This window comes from Calidris pugnax, unplaced genomic scaffold (genome assembly GCF_001431845.1).
Source record: "Calidris pugnax isolate Ruff unplaced genomic scaffold, ASM143184v1 scaffold27, whole genome shotgun sequence".
NCBI lineage: Eukaryota > Metazoa > Chordata > Aves > Charadriiformes > Scolopacidae > Calidris > Calidris pugnax.
The window spans coordinates 14,161,596-14,189,362 of NW_015090893.1; the positions used below are offsets into that span (position 1 = coordinate 14,161,596).

Below are 27,767 nucleotides of genomic sequence, written 5' to 3' on the forward strand. Positions count from 1 at the left end.
TTATTCTGTTGTGTCTTAAATCCATGTCTGATTTCAGTTAAAAACTTGGCAAGATATGGCAATAGGCATCGTATATTAATCAATGAAAGCTGAAGGCCAACCCTGCTGCCCTCCTTTGGGGAGAAACCTGCCTTTCTTTACTGTCTTTCAAGAACAAGGTAGACTGAGATTTAGCTAAAGTCTTCCTGCAGTACCGGGAGCATGTGATTGGGAAAGCGGTGGTCTATGAACAAAATGGGTCATATAAGTGATAAAATGGTTCAGTTGCGCCTCAAACTGACATATTTGGGAGGCGAAACCTTAAGTGTTGATTCTGTTTTGCGAACACTTGGACAGAACATCTTGTTCATACCCCAGTGTCTACAGCTTCAGTCCATGCCATCCCACCACTGTACTTGTCCCTAACAACAAAAAAAGTCAGATGCTTAGTGGCTTTCCCTTTCTTGTTTCTCTGGCCTTGTTTCCTGCTTCCACCATATTTTGCACCATTTTTTCCTCAAACTTGGACACTTTGAAATACAAGTGGAAACTGATGGTAGTATCCAAACTTAGTAACATATTGGATAGCTTTGCTTGGAATAATTGCTTCTTTCTTTTCATCTTATCTCAATGTTTAAAGAACAACAATACCTCATCTCCGCTAAACCTTTGAACCTTTCCTGGATATCGTTTGGTGAGTTAAACTGGCAATCCAGCATTTGTTTAGCTGATCCCTAAAGTGCACAGATGATAGGAATTCAAGTAACTGGAGGTAAAAAGTTACACCTTCAGGATTGTCAGAAATAATTTAAATTTCCTGTTTGATCTTTAAGATGCTATTCACTAGTAAAAAAAAAGATAATAAACCATTGCATCTCCCACAGAGTTGACTCTATCCCATTGATCCTGCTTTTTTTTTAACTTGAAAATAGGGAAAGAGAAAGCATTTAGCAGTTATGTCAAAGGATTTATAGACCTGTTGCTTTATAGACAATTGAAACTTTGGAGCTGAAAATGGTCTAACTACCTCTGAAAGATGCATTTGGCTGTTTGGTAACAAATTAAGCATCTGGAAGAAGCAGCTGCGCAAAGTCAGTTACTTCATTACGGCTTTTTGAGCTCTTTGTAAGACTAGTGATCCCGAAGCAGCCAAATAAAACAAACTATTCATCAAGTAAGATGCATCGAGCAAGCAAATGAACACGGTTAAACAAATCCCGGTGGTAATTTTGGTAATTCATAAATTTAATGTGCACTTGCGGAGTCCTGCAGCGTACCTCACGTCTGGGAGAGCCGTCGGGAAGCAGCTCGGTGCAACGTGCTGGCCCAGGAGAAGACTTTGCTCTAAAATGAAGTTGTTACCGAAATATTCCCCAGATATGTGGGCAATATATCATCCCCTCTTTGCACTTGAATAAAAACAACCATTGCCACTGAACTCTGGGCCAGAGCAGGCCCAAAGCGTGGCAGAAAGGGCTGTAACAGAGTTTGCTTTTGCAGCTTTTGGGAGTGTTGGCTCGTGCTGTTTCATTAATTGCGCCTGTTCACCGCCTTCTGCCAACCACCTCCGAGGCACAGCATGTGCCAAAGACATGTCAGCATGCTTTCTGGTATCTCAACTATGTTTTTATACATGCCGATACACCTTTTTTTTTTCCTTTTTTTTTTTTTCCCCTCTCTGGTCTTCCTACAGCTGTTTTATACTCAGTCTCGGTGCTAACCCTGTTCTTTGCATCCACGTTCCCAGCCTGGAGCGAGCTCTCCTTCCTGGGGCTGGGCATGACAAAGGGACATTTCGTGTCCCTGTGGCCAGATATCTTTAGATTAGAGTTGTCTTTCCTTCTGATGGCAATTGTAATTAACCTCTGGGGTGGCCTTTTATATTTCATGAGGTTGCCCAGAAGCTTGTGCAGTTGTTGCCTGCGTCCAGCCTGAAAGTGCTGGTGCTCTTTGATTTTATTTTATTATTTTTTTAATGTTTTTTTTTTTTTTTTAACAACACCTTTGTGTTAGCCATCATGCTTCTGCTTATTAATTGGATTCAGACTTGACATGGATTAACGTTGTGGCTGGAAGCCTAATTCTTTAAATGGAGATGCAAATGCTGCTCTTAAGTTAGTCATTAATTACTTTTATTTATCAGAGCTCTTAAGTGTGGCCATTTAGACCTCGGCTAGCAATTTTAACTGCGACTGCCTCGACGTATTTCTGCTGGAAGCTGTGGGGTGTAGGTCAGATACACAACAGTAAAAAAGGTTATATTGTTTTGATCATTCACACTTGCTATAGGAAACACCATATTCTTTCAAAGGACTGAATATGACTGTAGCACGTGCTGGTTCTGTCTATATAAAGGAAACTATATTTTCTGTAAAAGCTCATATATTCCTTTGTTGGAAGGATCTCGGGTGGGAAAGCAAACTGTTTATACACAGCAAATCTGGTGTTTGCCCAAAGGTCGTCAGGGAGAGAAGACGATTGTACCTTTAATTATAAGTTCAGTTAAAATGAGGAGAAGCTTGGTGATTAAATCTTCTGCATGGTGAAAACTCAAGATCTAAATATTGTGTTTCAACACAAAACAAACCCAAAGTCTTTAAAAAATAAATAATTTTCTTCTCCTCTGCATCTATTCTGTAAAAACTTTTCATAACTGATTTCATTGCATTATCAGGACTAAAATGAGAACCACTACTTACGAGCAAATATAGCATTTGAATACAAGCCAGGAATTCCTTTTACAGTATAAGCTTTTGTGTGAAATAAAAGCCAAACAGCTGCTCACAACTTACGTCTGAGTAAGTGATCTAATGCTATTGCTCTGGTCTCAAATTTGAGGCTAAATTGTTTCTTTGCCAAAGACCTTGTGCCAACCTACCTGGTCTCAATTTGTGAGAACAAAGTACATTGTTTCTGCTGCTCTGGGAGTGAAATCATTTTATTTGACATTTTTTTCCATTATAATTTCAACCCTGATGTGGGAAGCCTCCGCGGGGCTGAGATTCTACTTCTCACCTCCAGTCCTCCAGGATATCTCAAGTAGGAAAATACCTAGTCTAGCATATGATGTATGGGGATATTTTAATATACATGAGGACTCTTTTTTGGCTATTAATGTAATTGGCTTTTGATTTATTTTGTTCTTTTTTTTCCTCATATCTTCTGTTCTTATTGTTTTTCTCCTACTCCTTTGCTGAGTGACTCCAGCCTTATTCATCACAGGGCAAACCAGAGGATTTACATGCTTGTTCTAAATTCTTTCATTTTAATAGAAACTAAAAATGAGGACTTTGAAACATCCATGTATTGTATTTGGAAGTTTATGTTGTTACTGATTTTATTTTTTTCCAACCTAAAAAAAAAAATAACTACAGGTTTAAAGAGTTTAGGTTCATTGGTGTGATAAGAGCAGTATAAAAATTTGTGTGCAAAGTGGGAAAAATTCCTGAAGTCAGCTGGTCTGTCTGCTGAATGTGTTAAATCATCCACTCAATTCACATGGTGTGGTACCCGTGTTTCTTCTGGTTGCTTTTCCATCCCAGCAGTGGACAGTTAGACATTTTTCTGGTAGTGAACAGCATCATTTTGCATCTGTTGCCGCCGTCCTCAGACAAATCACAATCTCTGCAAGGTCACAATAATGTTAATAATAGCCCTTTCCTATGTGCTGAGTGGTATTTTGACAGCATTGCTCAGAGTAGCTCTCACAGCATTGTTCCACTGACACATTTACTGGGAGAGTGGAGTTCCTGATGGCTGAATCATGTCTCCTTTAAATTATGTTGGCAACGAGATCATTTATCTTGTGTCTGTTATGACTGGCACAAACAGTAAATTGAATAATGCGCAGTTAGTAATCACATAACATACTAGTCTGGGCTGCAGTGTGGTTCATCTTGCAAAATCCTCTTCTGAAACCATCAGCTGTGGTTGCCTGGCTCCAGAGAGAGCTGCACATGTTCACACTTCTTGATCCCACGCAGTGCTGGGTGAGATGCAGTTCCCTGAAGCCATCGGCCTCATCCCTGCTCGAGGAGCTCCTTCACTGCTACGCCAAGAGATGGGTCACTGCGTGCAAGAGAGGACTTTATTTTCTCTCTTTTTTTTTTTCTTCTGTCAACAGATGGTCTACTTTCTTAGATGATCTTCTTGTTGATTAATTAAGGGCAGTATGACCTTACACATCAATTTCATTTGGGGTGCTTGGGAGGAGGATCATCTGTGTCCATTTTCCATCACTTAGCTCTGTAGAAGGCAGTGTCATAGTTTTACTGAGTATTTTATATTGGGTAAAATTATTTTGAAACAGCCAATCTCGTTAGTATCCAGAGTTTATAGATGTTAATTTGTGTGACGCTGCTGTCATTGTGATAAAATATAATATTTTTACTTGGTGTTTTTGTACAGCTTTTACTTAAGTTTTGCAAGGCTTCATGACTGCCAGCTTGTTCCTCATCACCTGGTTGGATTACTGGAGACTGCAGGCTTTTTTGGAAGCTAAACCAACAGAATACCATTAGGTCTCCAAAATCAATCGTTGTTCTTTCTTTAGGCTGAACTTGGCCAGGAGCACACAAACACCAAATGGCTGCTGTAGTTGATTCGGAGCAAAACTTAAATCTCTGGTGCTGTATTCTGTGGTTTCCCTTGATCTGCAGCATCTGCTGGGACGTGCATGTGCTGGTGGTGACTTGCTGGTGCCATCGTGCAGAAGAAAACATCCCTACCTCCCTAGCTCTGGCACTTTCTCCTCATAGAAATCCCGCACAGAAGGGATTTTGCTGTTTTGGGTTTTGTTTCACTAAGATGTGCTTTTGCTCTGTGTTTTGAAGCATATGGCATCGAGGAGCTCTGGTCCAGAGTTAATGCAGATAATAGAAACAGAAACAGCTCCAGAAGCTGACTTCATCTTTCTTTGACAGGCTGTTCCTGATCTTCTCTCTTTATAAATACGATGTTGCGCATGGGGCAATGTGTAGAAAACAAGGTAGTTCTTAAAGAGGTGGAGGAAATGCCTTCTGCATGCAGAAAAAAACTTGCAGGGAGGAGAGAGGATTAAACAGGAGGAAAATGTTTCTTTTGAAGACCACAGGAGGAAGAATTTAACAGCTTTTTTAAAAGATGCTGAAATTGTGACATGTAATAGTGCACTGTTGGATGAGTTTCGAAACAGGAAAACTTTGATTTTTATGTTAAACTTGATTTGTAACATGGAAGCGAAATCTGTTGGTGATATTAGCGTGATGGTTGTGGGCTTGCTCTTAGGATGGGCTTGGCCCCATCCCTCGGATGCTTTATGGTTTGCACATGGCAGCTTGCGCTCGCCTTTTTAGGAAGCTGAGAAACAAAGAGGGTGGAAAATCCTGCCAAAATGGGCATTAACCATAGATTGTGTCCACAAATGTGTTCATGCAAGAATAACATTTAAATACAAAGTATGTGATTGTTTGCTTAAAGTCCCTAATGTATACACTTCTCTATAGTTGCTGGGATCTTTTCTGGATATACGAGAAACCACGTTATTCAGCTGCTTTCGAAGTCTTGACTTACTGGTTTCTTTTCTCTTGCAATTTCTCTGTATTGAATAATATTGAAAATGACAAAGAATATTTATGTGGGATCCTGGCTCTGGAATGGCTAATTCTAATTGTAGATAATACACATTAGCTTTGAGTACTTCCGTGCTCCAAAATTGCAATTCATCAAACCCCAAGTACTTTGTGTCAGATCTGAATGTTTCACAAGAGATTTTGTAATCCAACATGTCAAACTTGTTTAAATGTGAGATTGTAACTGAAAACCAAAGGAAGCAATAAGTGCTTCATTATCTTGCTTACCTTATAGAAGTATCTTGCAGTTCTTGGAAAAAGAAAAGAAAATTATCTTACTTGTGCAAGAAATAAGCAACTATCCTATGCTGTAGAGGCGCTCCCAGTACGTGCATGCTCTCCTTGTGTTTGTCAACAGGCTGGTGTTTCACAGGGGCAAATTTAGTGACTCAAGCAGAGCAATACTCGTCTCCATCTGCTGAATAACTCCGTGCAACTTGACTGCTGGTGACTTCTTGTTTCTTCCCGGAGGTGGCTTTGTGTTAGCAATTATTTGAGCAGGAAAAAGCCTAATTTACAAATGCTTTCTGAGAAACGGATACCCTCAAGGTCTTCTTTGCTTGTCTGTTCCAGGCAGTGATGCTTTAAGTTATCTAGTACTGAAGACACTCTAAGGGTGAGGGATTTCCAACAAATGCTACAGGAGTTCTCCAGTGTGAGTTTGCCATCATTTCTGGTCCCCACCTCTATCACTACACAGTTTTTTAGCTTGCATCCATAGCAGAAAAAAGAGTCCATGTTCATTTTCCAGCTTCATATTGATGAAACTGTGCCTGACTTGCCGAACCAGGGAATCTCTGAAAAGAAGAGACTGTGACTTGCTTATAGTTGGGGTTTTTTTAACCTTTCTAGGTGTTTTGAGTGTGTAGGAACATATGGGTACAATGCACAGAGATGTTCACTGTTCTCATAAAGAAATGTGAAACCGAATACGTGTGCGTGTTTGTACATAAATGCTTACTCTCTGAAAGACTTTCAAAGTTACCATCTCCATCCAGGGCTCATACTGAAGCAGCTGTCTCGGTGCAGATGTGGGAAACTGAAATCTGCCATGGAAACCTTCCTACCTTGCATATAGCAGCCCCCACAGTTGCCAAAATATGCATCCTCTTGTTTTAAAAATAGAGGGGGGTATACGGCATACATCTGCTCCTGCCCTGCACTGTGCTGCAGCTGTGCCAGCGTATTATCTGGAAATGGCCTGAGTAAGACCAGCCATAACAACAGGGAAAAAAATCCCATGTTTGATGTAAGTGCAATCGTGGCTTTATTCCAGTCACTTCTTAATTTATATCTCAAATTCAGTTTATCTTCGTGCCCTGGTGACTAAACAAAAGAGCTGTACGCACTTGATTGTTTGAAGAAACTGTCTCTGGGTGTGGGAAAAAAAAAAGGAAAAATGATTTAAGGGAGGAGGGAGGGAAATCCAGGGTACTGAGCGAGCAGCAGCATCTCAGTTGTTTCAAATGGAGCATAATCGGGACTTTGAGTGGTTTCAGTATGTGTGTATGTATCACTTCACTCTTTGAATAACCTTGAATATTTATTTTTTTACTTTTGCAACAAGCATCCAGCCAAGGGAAGAAGGGTCCCCGTTGGCTACTATTAAAGAAAAACACTTTAACACCCCAAATTTGCCTCTGGTCTTGAAGAGTTGTGCCACTTCAAGCTAATATACTCTCTGTGTGGGTTTAATTGATGCTGGTGAATGTTAGATTTGGGACTTGGATTTGTTCTACCCCATCTTGTTGGGAAGGTTTAATACTGTGCCCCCCAGTTGTGTACTTCATCCCATCACTGGGAACCCCTCATTTTAGCTCAGCTGTAGGCAAGGGAGAGTTTGCGCCTGTAAATCTTTAGTGGTGAGGTCCTGAGGTACTTTAACCAAAACATACCTTAAAGGTTGACCATTTATTATTCAACGATAATAGCAATATTCCAGTTTGGGTTCTGGAGCAGGAGTTTTCTTCCCCAAGGTTGAGCACAGCTCCCTGGAGCGTTGTGAGGAGGATGCTTGTGTGGATCTCTACTCAGAAAGGCTGTGAGGACACGAAAGAATGAAAACAATTTGTTGCTTGTTCTGTATCTTGAAAGCAACTGGATTGTGTATTGAACTACAAGGAGCTTTCCTCAGCTAACAACCAGAGGTCGCTTTCTGGGTGGCTTTTCTACTAACATGAAACATAGCCCAGGATTTCAGAGAGGTTTCGGGGTACTTGGGCCAAATTTGAAATGAATCAAGATTTTTTTGTTTTGTTTTATTTGGAAAACTTCTGTAGACTGTAGGTGCTGCGTGTTTCCAATATACATCTGGTATTTGCTTTGAATCTTTGGGTCCGTTGGAATCCAAAGCCAAAAAGGTTCACACAAAGTGTTGTGACCCAAAACTGTTTAATCTTAGATCTGTGGTCTCAGAGCCCACAGCCTAACTTAAATACCTGATGAGTATCAGCTGAGCAAGCATCGCAGAATCTGACTTCTGCCCATGAACCATAAACCTTTTCCCCAGGGAACAAGAAAGTAAATTGGCCTTTGTGCGGGAGCAGCCAGCTAGACCGGGGCCACAGCTTCCTCGTGCTCAATACCAGACCCCGTGGTATGCTATTGCGAAGTTCTCCTTTCTTCTAAGTGAAGCCATATGAAAAAAAAAAAAAAAGAAAGAAAAAAACCCCACCTCTTTCTGAGATTGGCTGAACCAACCAATTTGTTCAAGCTATTCTTCTGGTTGACTCATTTTTAACTGAAAAAACCACTGATATGTTGAAGGCAACTTGAAAAATGCTGATAGGGAAGAAGGAGGAACAGAATCTAAACCGTTTCAAGCTCAGAAAAAGAGTCAAGCACATGAGTGGGTAGACCCTCCGAAATGGTGTAAAACTTAATTCCATGTTAGACCATGATGAGTTAGGTATGAGTTCATCTAGAAAATAAGACTCTAAAATTAAGCTCAACAGTTGTGATGAAGAGGTCACAACATCATCAGCTCATGGTGTCGTGCTTGTAAAGGGAAAAAAACATCCTCTGATTTAAAAATGTCTAGTGAGATTGGTCTTCATTTTGCTTGGCCAAGGTTTTTACTTGAATGCTGTTCTCAACCGTTTCTTTGTATTAATGTACCCAAAAAAAAGTCCTTAGGAGCCCCAGCAGCATGTGGCTTGAAGAGAGATGGGCACAAATTTATGATTAATATGTCTCTTTGTATGTTCTCAGCTGAAAAGGGTGGTATGTAGAAGTGCAAGTGAAAAGATAGCTCAAGCCTGGTGCCACAAGTTCTCGGGAAAAGTGTACTTCACTGGCTTAACAATGCTTAAAAAGCATTGGCTGTTTAAAAGAAATAGGCTGTGGTATCAGGCTCTCTTTTTTGCTCCTGTTTAAAACTCCATTTATTTGTGATGAACATTGATTTACCTTTCTGAAGCCCAACAGTAAGGCAGGCGGCAATATGCCCATCGAGCTGACAGGACAGGAGCCAGCAGTATAGCCTTCCAAGCCTGGAAATGTGGGTGAAGGCCCAGATTTGATTTAATTATGAGGGATAAAAAGATGTTAAGCACACATAATGCCATAGACCTGTTTTCCTGGTATTGATGGATTACAGAGTTCAATGAGCAGCCCAATTTGCAATGGGGAAATTAGTTCAAACAAGGGTAACTTAACTGCTCTGTGGACAAGTACAGGTAAAATACTGTTAAGAGCCAAACCCAAGAACTACAAAGTGGTGTTGATTTTAAATATTTCACTTACTCGCTGACAGTAGATGACATAAGTGGCTACTACCCAGCAGAACAGCTAAGTCTATCGAGTCTATTTACTGTGAACTTTTTACCTTGTTTCTGAGTAGCTGTTCTTTAGGTACACCCATCAGCTCTTCCTCGTAATGCTTCTAAATAGCAGTATTTTTCATTCTCTTCCTTTGTCTTTGGGTTACTAAATCTATCATCTCACTGGAAAGCTTACGGTGTTGTCAGAAATTCCATATTATGCTCTGGATTAAGGCTGTTTAGCTTGAACGTGACAAGTTGTTTAAAAATAGACTGGTTTATGCTTTGTATTCATTCTCCTCTCCAAAAGTGTCTTTCATAACAATGTAAATAAAGAACTCCCAGAACTGATACAGCGAAGCTGGCACGGATAGAAGAAAAGGCTCAGCTATTACCCAATTGACATTAATGCAACATAAATCTTAATTATATTGAACAAGCATCAGACTGCAAGGTCTTAAGAGATGGAGTCATTAGGTAACAGTTTACAGCGAAAATTTATCTTCAAACAAATTCCCAGGCCTCCTCAGTCTCCTTTGTAGTCTCCTCCTTTGTAGGCATTGGAAATGAGAGGTGTAATATGGATTCACTTTATGGCCCAGCTCTTTTAGCAGTGTCCAAAGCTGACTCCCCAGCATGGGCTAGGAATTGCTAAAATAATCATTTCCAATCGTGCAGACCGTGGGCTTAATCACATCTGCACAGGACGAGGTTGCAGACGGCGTTAACAGCTCCTGGGTTACTCTTGGGCGCTGCCCTCTCGCTGCGGGGAGCCAGGAGGTCTCGGGAGGTCTCTGTCCTTCTGCTCGCCCACATCTGCATCACAGGACTGTGACTCACAAGTCTTGCCCAAACTGGATACTGGGTGTGAAGTTCTTCCTTTTAATCCCCACTTAAATTTTCTCTCCTCAGAGATGTTTCTATATTCAGCTATTAAATGGCAGCAGGATTTTAGATGTTGTTCCAAATTACTTTTTTTCCTTTTTTGACCAAATTTCTTTCAGATAAAAACAGTAAGTAAAACGAATGAGAGAGAGAGAATAAAAAGGTGCATTCTCAACTTTGGTTTATGTCATGGTTGCCACAAGCCATGCTATACTTGTGATTCCATGTGCTGCACCCATCTTACAGATTTCCTTAAAGGCTGTATGGAAAGAATTACAAGATCATAGAATAGTTTGGGTTGGAAGGGGCCTTTAAGGGCCACCTAGTCCAACTCCCTTGCAATGGGTAGGGTCATCTTCAACTAGACCATGTTGCTGAGAGCCCCATCCAACCTGACCTTGAATGTTTCCAGGGATGGGGCTTCTACAGCCTCTCTGGGCAACCTGGGCCAGTGTAGGTAATAGTAATTTTTTCCCTTTTGGCATGAAGTATTAAGAAATCCTTGACAGCTTAAAAAAAAAAAGTTATAGATTTCTTTTTAAGCAGAATCTTTGGTTTCTTGCAGGTTTCTCACAATCTCAGTTGAAAGGCTCCAACCTGAGCTTTACATGGGAGCTCTGTGCATTCGCCCTTCAATATCAGCCCTCCTCTAAATTGCTTAAAAGCATCGCTACCAACTCATTAGTCACTTGCTTAAAAACTTGCCCTCCCTCTCCCACAATTTCATTAGGACATTTCCTCCTCCCTAAGAAACCTTGGGCTTTCTCATCGCTGCTAGCAGAAAAGGTAAAGCAAAGAGTTGCCCTAGATTAAATGCAATCAGGAGGAGTCCATCTCAAGACACCGAAGGTTTAAGCCAGGCTGGTGTTTAAAGCAGCCCCCGCAGCCTGGGGGGAGCAGTGGGTGCTGGGGGAGGCTGCAGCCTGGAGATCAGACCACCACAATTAGCCAAGAGAGTGGTGCAAGTAGATTAGCTTTAATTGCTTGGTCTCGGTCTGGTCTCAGATGTTGGAAAAGGTGCTTCATCAGGGTTGTGGTTGGAACAGCTTGACTTCAAGTTGGAGGGAGTAAGCGTTCCTCCTGGGTGTAATGCAGCATAATCATTTGCCTGATTTCATGAATTAAGGAGGCTGAAAACATGCCTTTATTTTTAAATTTTGCCCCCCATAGCAAATTGCAAGCAAGTTTTTTAGGGAGCTCTGATAGACACTTTCTACCAAGCCTTTGCAAGAGCATCTCTGGCTTCTGGCTGAGTTGCCATCCCCATAGCAAGAGGAACACGAGAGGCTCAGAGCTCCTGCCGTAGCTGCCTACGAGGGGTGGGTTGCCTGCTGGAGACGTGCAGATGGGCTGGGGAGAGGGAGCACTGGACAGTTTACCCTGACTTTAACAGTTTATCCTGACTTTAAAGAGAAAAACTCCAGGCCGCAGCTGGAAGTGCAACTACACGCATGGGCACAGAGATGTTTATGCAGAAGGAAATCTCGATAGCAGGGCAGAAATATTTAATGATCGTTGTTTATCATCCCTTTCCCTTAAAGCTAAAATAAGAGCAGCGGAAAGGAGGGGGAACAGTGTGGTTTCACAGATAAAAAGTGAGCTTTTGCATTTTGTTGTTAACATTGCTGTCACCTAGCAAATGCTCCCCCGGAGCCAGCTGACCTGCTGCAGAAGGCTATAAAAGCTGGGTTTTGTCCCCATTTGGCAGCGTGGGTGCTGCCAGGTCCCAGGCAGGGAAGCCTTGCTCCAGCCCAGAGGCTGCAGCATGTCCTCTCACAGCACAAAGGACACGGTATCACAGCTTTGTCGGGGAGCTGGGTGCCCAATGTGTGCCGGAGCAGCATTCAGCATCTGTGTTTATTGCTTAAGTGTGCTTTTTTCTGGATTTAAAGGTATTTTGTCATTTATGCTGCTTTTGTCAATCACTTAGCCATTGCTACCCAGAAGGGTAAGAATAGAAGTGAATTTTATATCTGAAACCTGGGTCTGAAATCGTAAATGTATGATCAGATCTAGGGTGTCCAGATCTGCACAAGAACTTTTTCTGACTCAGATAACGATTGTTAGCGAAAGGTTTCTGTTCCTTATTTTAATACTTTGAATATTGTGATTTGCAAGACTGTAACAGCCACATGCATGGTGTGTGGAGCATGCAACGCTGCCAGCCACCCTGCAAAGTGTGTTTTCCAGAATTTTGGGGCGTTTAAGACCTGGTTCCCTCTACTACGTGGGCAACACCAAGAACTTCAAAACCTGCTTCCCAGCTTGCCTGGAAGTCTGGCATCAGCTTTTTCACCAAAGCAATATATTTTGTGAAAAAGGTGATATTTGGGATATGTGGCCTGCTGTTTTCTTGGTGATTGGGAAAGAGGGGAAGACATGAGGTGGTCTGGTTCTGACAGGGCATCACTAACCCTCTGCTCTCTGCTTTCCACAGGCCCTCCAGGGAGACGAGGGAAGCCTGGCCGGCGTGGAGAACCCGGTAAGCATTGCCTGTACCCAGTGACATCACTGGGCACCCACAGGTGTCATTGGGCTGGATAGGAACCTTGTCGATAACAATGCTGATCACCTTCGTCTAATGGGCCGTGGGATGGGGGCTTCACACTTCCCTGAGTGCTAGATATTGAAGGATTTTATACAAACCAAAAAAAAAACCCAAAATCTTAAAAACAAACAAACACACACCCCAAAAAAACCCAAAACACCAACAACCAAAAAACATCCCAGAAAAAATAAACAAAAAACCCCCCAAATTAAAAAAAAAACTGATGTTGCATATTTTATCAGTCCTTCCATTTCTCCCTGGTAGCGTTCAGACCTGTTATCATCCCATCCAACAGTGAAGTGGGACTGTGAATTAGCACAAAAATCTAAAAAAAACCTGCAGCTGTGCTAGGTGGGAGGTGGGCACCGGCTTGTTCCCTACATATGGACATATCCATACGTTGCCTACCAGTCTCACTTGTGGGATGGCTGGTGTCTGCATTTCAGGGTCAGGGATGACCCAACCACAGCCACCAGCCTTGGACACATCCCCTGAGCTCTCAGTGTCCCCTCGGACTGGGTGAAACCGCAGAGTGGCCTCACTGGGAATTAAAGCTAAATGTTTACTTAATTATTAAAGTAAACATTAAATGCCTCTGTCATTTTGGTATCTGGTGGGTTAAGTTTCTTTTTCCTGTCTGGTGAAATGGGAAGGCAGCGATCCGATCCCGGCTGAGCTGGGGAGAAGTGCTGTTTACATTCGCTGTAAGGTCTGAAGTGCTGCTGGAGAGGGGAGGGATGCGGCTGGCATTGCTCTTTCGAAGGAAAACACAGAGGAACGTACCTAGAAAGCCACACAGTTTGCAATTGACTCTACATGTTGGAAAGCAGCAGATGAAATTTTACGCTCCTCGACTCTTAGGTTCTTGAATGTTGAGAGAATGAATTGGGGACCAGATAGATTTGGGGTTGGTTTTTTGTTGTTGTTGTTTTTTTTTATGTAGTGAGGAGGCTGTTCTCTATTGTCCAGTGCTATGGCAAATACATGGCTGGGCTTTCAAAAAAGGCACTGCAGTTCGATGATCACCAGTATTTTAAAAAGTTTTTGCAACTCTAGGGTAAGGAATTCACAGGTTTTGGGCTGTGGACTGAGCTCCACAGGAAGGGTGGGCAAGTATTTTCTTTTACTCTTCCATTGATGGTATTTCATGGTGCATCATGTGTTTTCTGAGGGTTGTTTTTTTTTTGTTGCTCCTGAAGCATCATGGGGCTTATTCACAGGGGTGGTGGTGGACCCCAAACAGCTTCATTAAATCCCTTTTTCCTAGTACTTGGGCTGTAGGAATAGCCATTAGGCAGCTTTGATTAATTTTTCTTTTTTATCTGCTGTTTCTTAAATATCACTGTGCTCCTCAAAGCCCTTAGTGCTGAGTACAGCATTCAGCCAAGGGGTGAACTGAACCCCTGGCTGGTGAGGTCAGCCAATTAATTTGGTTTCATATGCAGACATTTATGTAAATGTTGTCCGAGGTGTCTCTCTAGCCCATACAGAAACCTGGGAGGTAGCACGGAGCTTGAGTATGCCCTTGCCCTTTGCTTCCCTCTCCATGTTTCGTGCAAGAGCTTGTGAAACCCAACTTCTGCCCTTGTGCTGTGGCACAACCGTAAGTGCCGCGTGAGCATCCCTCTGACAAAGCAGAAAACTGCCAGGAAATCAGTGCAGGACCAGGAGGAAAACAAGCGTTATAAAATAAAAAGAAAAATAAATCATTAATAACAATTTATGATCTTTTTTTGAACTTTTCTGCAATTGTGGGCACACCAGTGAAATCCATCTGATGCAGTGCAGCCCCTGCGGATTGCTCTGCGGCGCTGCACATAGAAGCACAGAGAGCAGACGTCCCTCTGTATATTGGTTTTGGCCAAGCTGCCAGATGTTTGTTTTCATAGATAGCTTGAATATATATTTTCTATATTTGTTTGAGAACCTGACCACACATAAACCAGGTCCTTGTTCCTTCGCTACAGCTGATAAATGTGAATAAAACTTTGTTTGCGTAGTATGATAGTGTCCATCCCCAGGGACCCCATGTGGTTACAGCCTTACAGCCTCCAGACAAATGCTGCTGGAGAGCCAGAAGACTCAGTGCTGGTCTCAGCCCTGCCAAGGAGAGTGTTTCTTACTGGCAATTGTTGAAATGGTCATGTTGAAAAACTTTTTCTGATTTATATTGAAACTTTCAATATGCATCTCTTAGAAGGAAGCAGAGAAACTTTTAAGAGATCGTTCTGTCCCTTTTCAATTGCATTTTCTTGTTGATTTAAACCAAGACTAAATTTTACTTTTTTTCTTTTGCCACAATGGATTCATGTGATTTAAAAAAAAGTAGAATTCAAGAGCTCTGTTTCTCTAAACTAAGAATTCATCATCCTGAAAGCATGCAGAGACAACCACTCTTTTCCATAGAAAAACCACTATACTATAGAAGATTAATTTTAAACTGGAGCTGGTCACAGGGATGGAGTCGCTGCAGTGACAGTCACCTGAGTGCTACCAGCAGGGAAGAGGTTACTTCTAGAAATCAATTTATTCTGCTGTTGTTATCCCGAGGCCAGGAAATTCACACCAGCAGCCTCCCTAGGGAGGTTGTCCTTCCCAACGTGGCCATGTCTGCACCCACCTTCACTCCATCCTCTCCTAAGCTCCATCCCATCCTGCCAGGACCGACACATAAATCACATCCTCCTCATTCCTGTACAAGAACATCAGTGGTTTGTTATGCAGCTGGAAACCAAGCACAGCCTTGATGACCCTTGTGAAACCCACCCATGGGAACAGTGTCTAAAAAGAAAAACACGCTTTAATATAACCTTAGGTGGGATTTGCAGCTTTCTCCAGACGTGAGGTGGAAGGAAGGTTTTGCAGCACTAGCTGTTGTGGTTGGTCCTGACAGCCAGCCTGCACGTCTCAGATACAGTTCCCTTTCCATGCCAAAGGCAAAACCGTGTTTAATGTCATGTTAGCTTATTTTTTCAACGTGATATGTCCCACTGAGGACACAGTTCAACTGTTGTAGTGAGCGTTTGTGAAATAACGCGGATTTTAGCAGGGAACTTGGGAGGTTTTGCTTCCCCTCTTGCTGCCAGCTGGTACGGCGTGAGTGGGATGGGGTACGGCCGCGCAGCCCTCCCAGGGCTTTACATTTATTTTTATAAAGATTGATCCCTGCCGGGGTGTTCCTGAAGGATGGATGAATCGCTTCCAGGATTTGGGAATTAAGTCAGTTTAAATTTTGGTTCAAAGTCTCTGTACAATTAGATGGTGAGAGATGATGCTCGTGTCTCTCGTAAGGCCATGCTGCTTTCTTCTCCTGACTTGAAGATTGCTCAAAAAGACTGATCTGAGCCTCAAAATTCCACAAGAAAAAAAAACAGGAGAAAGTACACCTGAAATGTGAAGTCTGGGAAGTCTCCGAGTACGTCTCCACTCTCCGCACGTGAAGCAAGGAGCTGGTTGTGGACATAAACACCCAAAGCTGCAGGGTTGGTTGTTGCCTGTTTTTGTGAATTGTGCACAACCTCAGCAGAAGTGAATAAACGTTGGCCATTTTAGGCACAAAATTGCCCTTACAGGTAGGCCTGGATGGGCATTTTTTTGATGAAGTGTTATTTTATTGGAAAATGTTGACTTGGCGAAATTGCTGTTTCTGGCAGTAAAAGTTTTGTTTACAAATTTTTTCCATTTCAAAAACACTTGTAGGGGAAATGTTTTTAAATTGCTGAAATGGGATGAAAGTCTTCTACCCACCCCATACCCCCGCCATGACTTTTGATTTCCAAATTTACTTTACACTACAACTGTTTCTTTAATTTTAACTTCTAACAAAGTTTTGAGTCAAAGTATTTTATTTTGTTTCTTACAGCTGTTCTGTTTACAGAAATACCCTGATTTGGAACACAGAAGAATCTAAAGCTCTTATTAAGGAACAAAAGCAACATAATTTCTATGCAGGGAAATGTTATTTTTCTCCCAGCCCCACATGTACTTTACATGTTAAGGCCCTTTCAAACACCTTGGCCATGTGATAGTGTGGACAAGTATTAATATAGAGTAGTTGTTATTCAGTAAGCACGTATGTGCACGTGGGTAAATAATGCAGAACTTTGTGTTTACTTGGGGGTATTCATTGCTTGCTGTATTTCTCATGATGAGTTGTATCCATATAGCCTTGTATCCGGGGTCTGCTTTGGCTTCTACTGAACTTTAGGAAAAATCTGATCTGTCCCATATTTGCTCTCAGTAATGAGCCTCTCTGCTAGGAGAGCATTTTCCCCGTGCACACCAGTGCTGAGGCACAAATAGGAATTATTGAGGTCAATGAGCAGTGAGGAGTACTCTTTTTCAGATTGATGTAGAGCCAATCTCTGTGATTTCTTACAACTGTAGCAGTTGTCCTCCTTCCTTGTAGCCCATGACTGAGTTACTCACAGTTATTAATCCAGGATGCTATCAGGAGAATATGTATATACATATTGTGTGTGTATAAATACACATACATATGTTTTTATATAGATATTTATGTGTGTATATGTATTTTTTAAATTATATTTTCTTACATGGCCACAGATGTGTGTGTGCTACCGTGGGGATGGGTCCTTTGCCCATTAAGAGCAGCAGCAAAGTCCCCTCTGACTTTTTGTGGGCTGTTGGAAAGGTCTGGCTGGTTCTGTTACCCCTACCTGGCAGTGCTCTCTCCTGTTGTGGCAGGAAAGCTTGGATGATAAGTGATTTCTAGATTAAACAGAAATTGTAGCTTCTCCCAAAATTCCCAAGCTGCAAAAATACTTGGAAATAAATGACTGTGACCTGTCATTTCCCATATGCTTGTGTACAGCTGGGGATAATGCCATCGTGACCTGCTAGGTCTTTGGATATATAAAATAACATTGATGTTAGTTGATCAGGAAATCTGGGTCACTTATTTTTAATGAGTTTCTGTTTTCACCTCCCGCTAGCACCAGGGTTCATGTTCTTAAGGAATCTCTTGGTCTTTCCAAATATCCTTGTCCCCTTGCAGGCTCAGATACTGGGTGGTTTACTCCCAGCAGTAACAAATGCTGCAGATCATGGAAAGGCACAGCATGTTTCCCGTCTCTATAGTGAATCAATCCCACACCAAACCCTGTGCATTTGCACGTTATTTTGTCTTTCTCCTCATCCTTCTGAAATAAGCCCTCAAGTTAATTTGTTACGGAGCTTTAAGTTCACGGAGACTGTTTCCAACTTTTATTTATTATAATAAGAATTTCCAACAAGCTTCATTCTTCCTTTTGAGCTCTCCAACTCATTCTCACTAGTCAAAATAATTAGCAGTAAATTCTGGTGGATTTCAGTGAAAAGATTGTGTCTCTTGTGCAATGTGCCTGCAGGAAGGAGATGGGCGGGTGGGGGGCAGCCCCTTGGCATACTGTGCTAACTTTTGTATTTGCTGTTAGCTTCCATAGGAGACAAGTGTCTTGTGGCGAGGCTTTTAAAAAACACCTTCAGTAAGCCAGAAAGTTATGTTTTTCTTAGGAGGAGAAAGGACCAATTCTTTAGGTTTAACTTTATTCCCCAATGAAGATTTATCTGGCCCCGCTTGGCCAGCAGCACAGCTAAAGATGAGTGTAGTTCCACTGATGTAGATGGAAAGCATCCCACGGGGCATATCCTGACCCCCCCACCAAACTTTGATTTCCCGTATTTGAGAGAAAAGCATTTTTCAAAGAGCACTTGCCTGCATGTGTTGGGAGAAAACAGTAGCTGAGAAAAGGAAAGAGGCAACAAATTCCAAGGAGATTATAATTGGTACATGATTGAAATCCCATATTAAAATAATTTCCTGACCACTTCTTAGTCGAGGCTTAGTTTTGACATTTCTACAAAAGGCCTTTTGTGGGTAGCTCGGCGTAAGCGAGTTAATAAATCAGGTTTATGATTCTCGGTTAATAAATTGGCTTAGAGCCATTGACTTCTGTATTCATAAGAAATTAAACCGAGGAAAGCGAACGGAGGGCCTGTGTGAATTTTAGCACTAAAGAAAATAGGCTGGTGGGCCTGGGGGGGAGATGTGGAGGTTGTCTCCTCCCCTCCACGCCGGCCGGGCGCCGGGCCGTGGCTGTGCGTGGAGCTGACCATGTTAAAGCTGATGATCACAGGTTAACGGGCTAATTCTTGGCAGCGGGCGCTGCCTGTCGTTACTTGCTTTCACTCCTCATTCTTAGGCGTTTCTTGGGTTTTGTTATTCAACTTTTAATTTTGAAACGCATTTTAAAAACCTGGAAAATGCATTAGAATTGTAATACGCTGCTTGTTTTATATTACCGACTAATAGAAGATGAACCAAGCTGATTTATTTTATTTTCCTCCATTTTAATTTTTCCCACTTTTTTTTTTTTTTCCTTTTTTAATTGTGATTAGTTTCTGGTTTTGATCAGGCAGGAAATGGAGCGTGAAGAAGCCCCAAACAGAGAGCTATAGGCTGCCCTGAGAAGGGGAGTGAAATGTGGATTGCATTAGATTAGGGGCTCAGCGCTCACCTCGGTGAGCGGTGGGAAAGCTGCAGAAATCGGTGTGGCCGGGGGCGAAGACCCTTCTGCTGCAGGGGGATGTAGGAGGGGTGCTTTTTGACTGCTGTTAATCACAGCTTCAGCCTGTGGCACCAGTACCCAAAGCATCTCGGAGATGTGATGGGTTTTTCCCCCGCATCTAAGGCACCACGTCTCTGCCCCTGAGCATGGCGAAGCCCTGGAGGCAGGGGCCACGCAGAGGTGACACAGGGCAAGTGGGGTTGTGTGACATATTTTGAGATCAGAGAGGGATGGGGACCAAATGACAGCGACTCTTAGAATGTGTGGCAGCTCTAGTAACATCCTTGCTGGGTGTCCCCATCACTGTGCTGCTCCTGTTTGGGCTTTTGCCAGTACATCTCCAGCTCCTCTAGCACAACATGAAATAAGCACCGTGGTGGAAACGTACTTTTTGCTCACAAAATTCCAGCTGGGTCTGTCTGCTTTTTGCTGGCAATCCCCTCTGCTTGCATGTGATGCCCCAGGCTCGGAGCGCAGGTGATGCCTTGCGATGTGCCCTGGTGCCTGGGGTCTCGCAGGGGCAGAGGGAACGGAGTCACACTGGGGTAAAGGAGAGAAAAAAGTGGTTTTCTACACACCCAGTAAGCGCTGCTGTGCCAGCAGCACGGGCGAGATGGTCCCATAACGGGAGGATGCGGATGGTGTTCAGTGTATCTGGAAAGTCATCACATTGGAATTGAACTGAAAAACTACTGAATCGTTCTGATTTGGGTTCCTGCTATGTGCTGTTTTATCAGATTGTGCTTTTTCTTTGTGAGTGACTTTTCTTTTCTTTGTTTTTCTTTTGTTTTCCAGGACCTGCTGTAAGTATCGTGGATTTTACTGTTGGATCAACAAAGTTAAGGCTTCCCCTTCCCCCCCCTTCCTCTGCCTTTTGGTGTCGATGCAAAAGCACAGCATTTTTTGGTAGAGGTGTGTCTGGAAGCAGAATTGGTACCAGATGCTGCTGGATTTTTATTTTTTTTTCATGATTGTAGACAAATAGAATGGGGAAAAGAAGCTTGAAAATGTTTAACTTGCTACCCTTAGGGACTTCCAGTAATTTTAAACATAGAAAATATTCAGTAAAAAAGAGTTTTCCCTTTAAAGAGTTGTTTAGTCCACTTCCATTTAGCTGAAAGAGTGCTGTACTAATATTTTAACGTTTTAGTGGGTTTCTTCAGTTCTAAAACTCTGTCTTGCTTTTCTTATCTGTTGTGTTTCCATTGTTTAATACGGGTTTGGTAGCCTCACAAGGGGGGCTAGAGGAAAAGCCGTAGCTTGTTTGCTTCTCTCTTTGAAGTCTTGGGGAGAATAACAAGCATTCCAACCAATGCAACCAGAAAATTTATGGGGAATTTGTTGTTTGAAGGGGCAATAGTTGAAAATGTGTCAACTCCTCCTTCCAAATGTTCAGACGTGCCTTTGGCTGTGCCACCGCTACGTCCAAATCTGATGTTCTCCCGCTGGTTTTGGAGCAAGAAAACAGCATTTTATTTGTGCTCTCCAAGTTGCTGAGGGATTGTTAAAAAAGACATTATGGGAATGAGGTGCTTCTGGTTTTCTACCTTTCTTCCCCCAAAGGAGGAGGAGAGGCAGAGGCTGTTTGCAGCCACGTGTTTCCTTCTGCATCGTTGCACTAACAGAGATGTTTCTTCACGTTGTTCTCTTCCTATAGAGCCTCACTGGGTTCCAAAGGGATCGTTTCAGGAGAAATAAATTTGCTAACTATTCCTGGGCTAATTAATTTCTATTTCTGTAAATCTGTTTACAAGCCAAATGGTGACAAGGAAACGCATGTGGAGCGTGGGGGCTGTCACAGTGCCATGGCTTTGGTCCTCCTGGGCTCGACAGCGCTGCCTGTGGCTTTAGTTTACTGGCTTTTACCCATTGAATTTTTCCTTCTATTTCAAGTTCATTTTTTGATGTAAAGACTGAAGAGGAGCTTGAGCAAAATTATTTGACTGAGTTTTGAATGAGCAAATCAGGAGAACTTAAGACTTTAATGGCTTTGGCTTAACCATTCTTACAGGAAATCAGAATGCTTTTGCTCTGAAAGTTGTGCCCAGCATTAGCAATAAATCCAAGGCTCTGGCTTGAGAAATGCAAACAAATTAATTTTTCCTGTTAGTTTGTGTTCAGAAATGTAGTCCGTCAATAAATTAATTTTCCTGTAAATAGTCCGTAACTAAAAACTGCGACGCAGCCTCTCCAGCCCACACAATAAAAGTGAATCTGTGGGTTTTTGAATTATTAGCGACTTGGGTAGTGGCTGCGGGAGCACCGTTGGGGGGTGGATTCCCTCCTGCCTGGCCCGGATCGATGCCACAGCCCGGCTGGTCCCTGAATTCACCGAAACTCACAGCACAGTCACATCACTGGCGAGATGCCGGGGCTGAGGAGAGCATCTGCTGAGGCTGAGCACAGGCATCTGCTGCTGGGAGCCCTTTTGGGTGTGAGACCTTGTGCCCTCAGGGTTTCTACCAGGGGAATTTTTTCCTCTCTGCATTTCATGCAATTTGGCCTAATTTATTAAAAAAAAATAATAATAATAAATTTCTCTCTCAGTGGCAGGTTACAAACAAAGAGGATACTGCCAATTTAAAACTCCACACATGCATCTTCTAAAGGACGTTTTCCTCTTGATTCAAGTACTTTGGCTTATTTAAAATGGATTTATTTAACCATTTCGGCTCTCTCCCACTCAGAGGCTGTTATCAGCCCACACGCAGCCGCCTGGGTTACGCTTCTTCACGTGTGCTCTCTGTTCACTTTTATTGTATGCGATTCGACATAGGCAACATATGGTGCACTATTAATTTTAATTTGTCTCTGGTTGGTTTCATTTCCTGGTTCCCACGGCACTATTGAATTGCAAAAGGAGCACAGGGGAGATTTAACACAAACAAGACTGGTTTTTTTCTTCACTCCCTTTGCCCTTCTTTAAAAGACAACTCCTGGTTTAGTTCATTTAAAAAAAAAAAAAAAATCCCGCATTTTTAGCATAAGTAGCATTTGCCAGAGACTTCTTTAAACATAATATATAATAAAAGTCCTAGAACCCACAGAACCACAATATTATTTTATTTCAACAGTACTGTATTTAACTCTATTAGTTTCTTCTGTTTCTTGATTTTGGCCATAAGGAATTGATTACATGTTACATGTACAGCATCGCACTCTGCTAAAACTGTATCCTCAATTCTGTTGTTCCCTAGTAGCAGTTGTTCTGGTATTTTATTTTTTGGCTGTCATAAGCTAGTTGTGTATATGAAATTATTAGAATTTGTGGTACAGGATTTGTGGCTGTTGGATGATTGATCGTCCTGTCTGTGAGGAAGGGGTATTCTGCTCAGATGTGCTATAAAACCTCTGTTTCGGAGGGTATTAAAATCACATGCTGGGTAGGAAATTTCTACAATTGAAGGATAGACTTACCACAGACTGTAATTAAACATTTACAGTCCCAGATATTAACCAACACTTTATGTATTAGCATGCTGGCTGGGGAACTCACCAGCGAGCGAGGGCTGGGAGTTACAAGTGTTTCCTATTTATCTGTGTGTGCTCCAGTGCCATACGTCTCCATAAAAATCTCACTGTACACTTTATCCCGAGACTGTAATTTGTTAAATAGGTGGTTGTTGAAGTCAATGTTGTTTCTGGGTGAATCAATAGGGCTGCAGGAGGTATTAAAAGCTGCAGGGGCACTTAGCGAAAGGAAGAACCCCCTGTATGTGGTACGGAGGGGGCTGCCAGAGCTATTTCATGCCATAAGAAATGCATGAATCTGGCTGTATATCCACAGCACGCTGACATAACCTATGTTTATGGTAGCAGATGACATTGCTGTACCAGACACACGCTTTACTGCCTACTTGTGTACCAGCTAATACTTAACAGCTCCTTCCCGGGAATCTGCCTTACGTCTGGCTTGCAGCAGGCTCTGCTGTAGCTCACGGCATGTTTAACGGCAGCTCGAGCTGTAAACGCCTTTGGGAACCCCCCCTGAGGAGAGCAGAAAAGGTGAAATATCCTGAATTGGGCTGTGTTTTATTCCACTGATCTTCCAGGTTAACTTCGGTAACTTCTTAACTGCAGTTAAGGTCTTTCCCCGTAGCATCAACTTTTCTTTCCGCTTCATTGCAAAACCAAAGCAAAGCTTAGAGGTGAGCTGGGAGAGCTGCATCCTGCGAGGAAAGTAATGGATCTAAGGTGGGGAAACCTTTTAGATGGATTCACCTTTCCTGAATCCAGTGCTGGAATTGGGAGTTTGAAGCTGAACGATTGCTCCTGGGCAGACGGGCTGTCCTGGGGCTTCTCTTGGTACCTGAGGGCTCCTGTACCTCTCTGTACCTGTGTCCCAGGGTGGGCTTATGCCAGAATCTGGTGTGCATCATGCACATCCGTGGCTTCAGGGGTGGCAGGGACTGAGCACAGGCAGCCAGGGGTGGGTGTGAGTTGGCAAAAGCCTCGGTAAGTAGCTAAAGGGAAGCAAGAGATCAAAATCTGGGGAAAATATGCTGTAGGTGTGACCTTTCTGATAGGAAAATTGCCCTGAAAGGTTTCTGTGGAGAGAGCGTAGCCCTGGAGCCGGCTGGGCAGCTGATGTCCCTGTCTCCTGCCTGCTGCTATGTGTTGTCACGCTGCTACGGGTGCATTGACTGACTTGTATCTCACTTGTTCCCCCACCACAGGGGCAGTCAGGACGTGATGGTTACCCGGTAACTCTGCTATTCTTTTTATTTTTATTCTCTTCTAATCTGCACTCCGTGGTCCTCTGCCTTTTCCATGACACTTGATTTTCTTTGCCTATATTGGTCTCTTTTTTTTTTTTTCTTTCTTCCCTCCCATCAGTGATAGCTTTAGATGGATTTAGCTCTAAAACTCAGGAGCCTGTGCAATATTCTTCGTTAATGTTTATAGGCATGAAATAGAATCATAGAACAGTTTGGGTTGGAAGGGACCTTTAAAGGTCATCTAGTCCAGCCTCCCTGCAATGAGCAGAGACACCTTCAACTCGATCCAGTTGCTCAGAGCCTCGTCTAACCTGACCTGGAATGTTTCCAGGGATGGGGCATCTACAGCCTCTCTGGTGGCAGATGATTGAGCTGTTAAATAGTTGGAGCCCTTTCATGGTATTATTCACACTCCAGCCTAAGAGTTCACTGGACTGCAAGGTTAGTGAAGGCTTTGGGGCTTGTTCCACTCACAGCTGTAGGTGGCCAAATTTGGGGATGTTGGTGAAAGAGCTTCAGGGGTTGAGATAGTTTGGAGATGGATGAATGAGGACCTTTTTTCCCTGATAGAAGTGTCCTGCCAAGCCTGTCTGCAAGAAGAGATTTTGCAGAGGCTTGAAAGGGTAACTGGGGATGTGTTTGTCCTTCCCGTGTCTGTGGGCACCACTGAAATGTCTCTGGCTCTGAGCCGCTTTCTGCAGGAGAAGGGAGACCTTGTTCTGGTGAGATCCCAAGCTGCAGCCTGGTGGCTGGCTCCCTTGGTCCCCTTTAATGCACTCATGCAGCCATGGTGTTCTGGCTCTGATGGGCTCGAAGGCTTGTCAGGGAGTGACTTCTGTCCATGCAATCAGTGTAACAGGTTGGTAAAAATCTCTGTGTAGATCCTTCATGTTCACAGCACAGTTCCAGCTCTGCTTCTGCTTTTTGAATGGACACAGTGAGTCCTGCACTGCCTGATGCTCTGGAAGGGGCTTCTTGGCTATTTGCTCTGCTGTTCTGTTTATAAGGTACAGAAAAGTAGTTAGCCTTCTCCTTCCCGTGGTTGGTGCCCTTTTTTTTTCTTTTTTTTCTTTTTTTTTTTTTTTTTTTTTTTTTTTTTTTTTCCAGGAGTGTGTTAGGAAAACTCACTCCTTATGCCCTGGCCCAGTTCCCCCTGAATGCCCAAAAACCACGGAAACATCTATTGAATTTTCTGTGTGTGATGGACTGGGAGCTTAAGGGAGGAGGATTGGAAGGGAAATAACAGAGCTGGTTTTAGTTTTCGTTTCCCCTGGGCACCTGTGAGTCTCCCTGGGGAAGACAGCAGCCTTTCCCTGGGGGCACTGGCCCCAGAAGGGGAGAGATGTGAGATTGGGGTAATTTTGCAGGACAAGCCTGTGCTGGCATTGCATCTGCTGGAGAAGGCTGCGAGCGAGCAGGGCTGCTGATGTTAGGAAAACTCACTCCTTATGCCCTGGCCCAGTTCCCCCTGAATGCCCAAAAACCACGGAAACATCTATTGAATTTTCTGTGTGTGATGGACTGGGAGCTTAAGGGAGGAGGATTGGAAGGGAAATAACAGAGCTGGTTTTAGTTTTCGTTTCCCCTGGGCACCTGTGAGTCTCCCTGGGGAAGACAGCAGCCTTTCCCTGGGGGCACTGGCCCCAGAAGGGGAGAGATGTGAGATTGGGGTAATTTTGCAGGACAAGCCTGTGCTGGCATTGCATCTGCTGGAGAAGGCTGCGAGCGAGCAGGGCTGCTGATTTCCAGGGAGAGGAGGGCTCAGCACAGTGATTTGTCTCCCTCAGGCGGTACCTGAAGAGTTTAATTTATTAGAAATTAAGGTGGGAGACTTTGCTCTAACTGGGCTCTTTAAAGGCAGTTTTAGGATGGCTTTGAGGGATGTAGCTAATCGCTTCTGGACTAGGAGTGCCCGTGGCAGCTTTTACCCTCTTCTTCTCTTTGTGGGTCATATTCTGGCAAAACCTGTGCATGTGGTTTAGTTGCAGAACTCTGAAAAACAGAAACCCTGGGAGGAAATAGTGACTTTTCCCTCAGATGGAGCATCACCCCCAGCCTGTCCCAGCAGCCCTGGCACGGTGCCTGTCCCAGCTGCTGGTGAGGGATTTTGATGCTGCTCCAGCTTTCCTGGGTGGTGTTGGGGACTGGCAGTGACCTCTGGCTCTGTTGCCACATCTGCACTGGGAAAATGGCATTAATATCACAGAAAAGTTTCCCCCCCCTCAGGACCCGCAGTCCAGGCAAGCTCTGTGGCTGGTCTTATTCCTGACGTTGCAAAAACTGTGTGAGCCAAACCCAGCAAACACTGAATTACTGCATCCACACAGCTGGGATTACACTAAATAGCTTTACCTAATAAGGAGGTGATGATAATTGCATTTCCAAAGCAATATGTATACCTGAAGGAGGAGGAAACTAAACATAAAGCAGGCTTGAGAATCTTATTCAGCAGAAGTACATGGATGGGCTTTATTACATCAAGTTGCATAGTCAAATTGATTTAATTATTTAGGTCCCTTCAGGGTGATCAAATAAACTTCAAGCTGTTTTAGGAGGTAGATGTGGTGCAAATGCAGAAGTAAGAAGTAGATATTAAAGGGTGTTTGGTGTCAAATATGGATGTGGTAACGTGCATTTCTTGGGCAGCGGTGCATTGAGTTTATTTGTGAGCTGCTGGGGTTGAACTGAGCTGCAGGCAATGGAAGATTTTAAGGGACGAGTGAACCAGAGCTCTGGAGACGGGGCCCAAAGGAAAAACAGCTTTTATAAGATGATTTCAATATTTTGATAGTTAACATCTTAAAGGGGAGGGGTTTGTGCCCTACAATAAAACTTTATAGCAGAAACAGTTTCCTCTTTATGAAGTTCTGTAGGATCATTATTATTTTTTAAACCCCAGAGAGGATTTACTTTTTATTTTTAGGACTATGGCATATCCCGCTAACGTTACCGTAACAACTGTGAAGAATGTTGGGGTTTGGGGTTTTTCAGGTCTTGTTTGACTTTTTTTTGACATCCCATTGAACACGGATCATAGCATATACCTCAGCTGTGCAATTTGCACATAGTAACTGTGGTGGTGATCATCCTCCTGGGTGATCCAGGAGGATGCTCCTGGGTTTTGGGGTGTGAATCTACTTAGTCTGAGAGCCAGCCTTGCACCTCCTGAGCTTGCAAGAACTCAAATGAAGGCATCAGGGAGTGGGGAGGCTTTTACTCTTTTTGATGCCAAAACGCTAATCTTGGAGGTCCTTTTTAGAGAAAATTACCTAAAACAACTTCTGGGGAGAAGCAGGGTGCTTTACCCCAAAGATGGAGGAGAACCATCAGGTTGCTTTTCTCATCCAATGTCTGCGTGGTCCTTCTTGCAGGATACCATGATGTTCCTCTGGCTGTTTGTGGTGGTGGTGGTGGGCTGGAGTAACACGTAGGTGTGTAGTGGATGAAGTGAACCAGCACTGTTGGTGACTGAAAACTACAGGATTAATGATTCCTTTATGAAGAAATCCCAGAATAATTGGTAATTACAGATTTATTACAGGGGTCCATTGATTCATTAGAGATGCAGTGATCTCTAAGGAAAAAAACAGTGATAAAAATGCTGCAAAATTAGCAGTTTAGGAGAGAAAATGATGGTTTTCTAGACAAGCAAGGTTTCTTTAAGCAACCTGATCTACCTTTGGTTGACCCTGGCTGGT

General features: G+C 43.1%; 1 protein-coding gene across 1 annotated transcript in view; it reads left to right on the forward strand.

Moving 5' to 3' along the window:
• The window catches only part of COL23A1 (collagen, type XXIII, alpha 1), a 186,443-nt gene that overhangs the window by 120,875 nt on the left and 37,801 nt on the right, over positions 1-27,767 (forward strand). Inside the window, exons 3-5 of the mRNA XM_014947856.1 lie at positions 12,672-12,716; positions 20,147-20,154; positions 24,028-24,054. Coding sequence (XP_014803342.1) covers positions 12,672-12,716; positions 20,147-20,154; positions 24,028-24,054 — 80 coding nt within the window. The remainder of the gene's footprint in view (positions 1-12,671; positions 12,717-20,146; positions 20,155-24,027; positions 24,055-27,767) is intronic.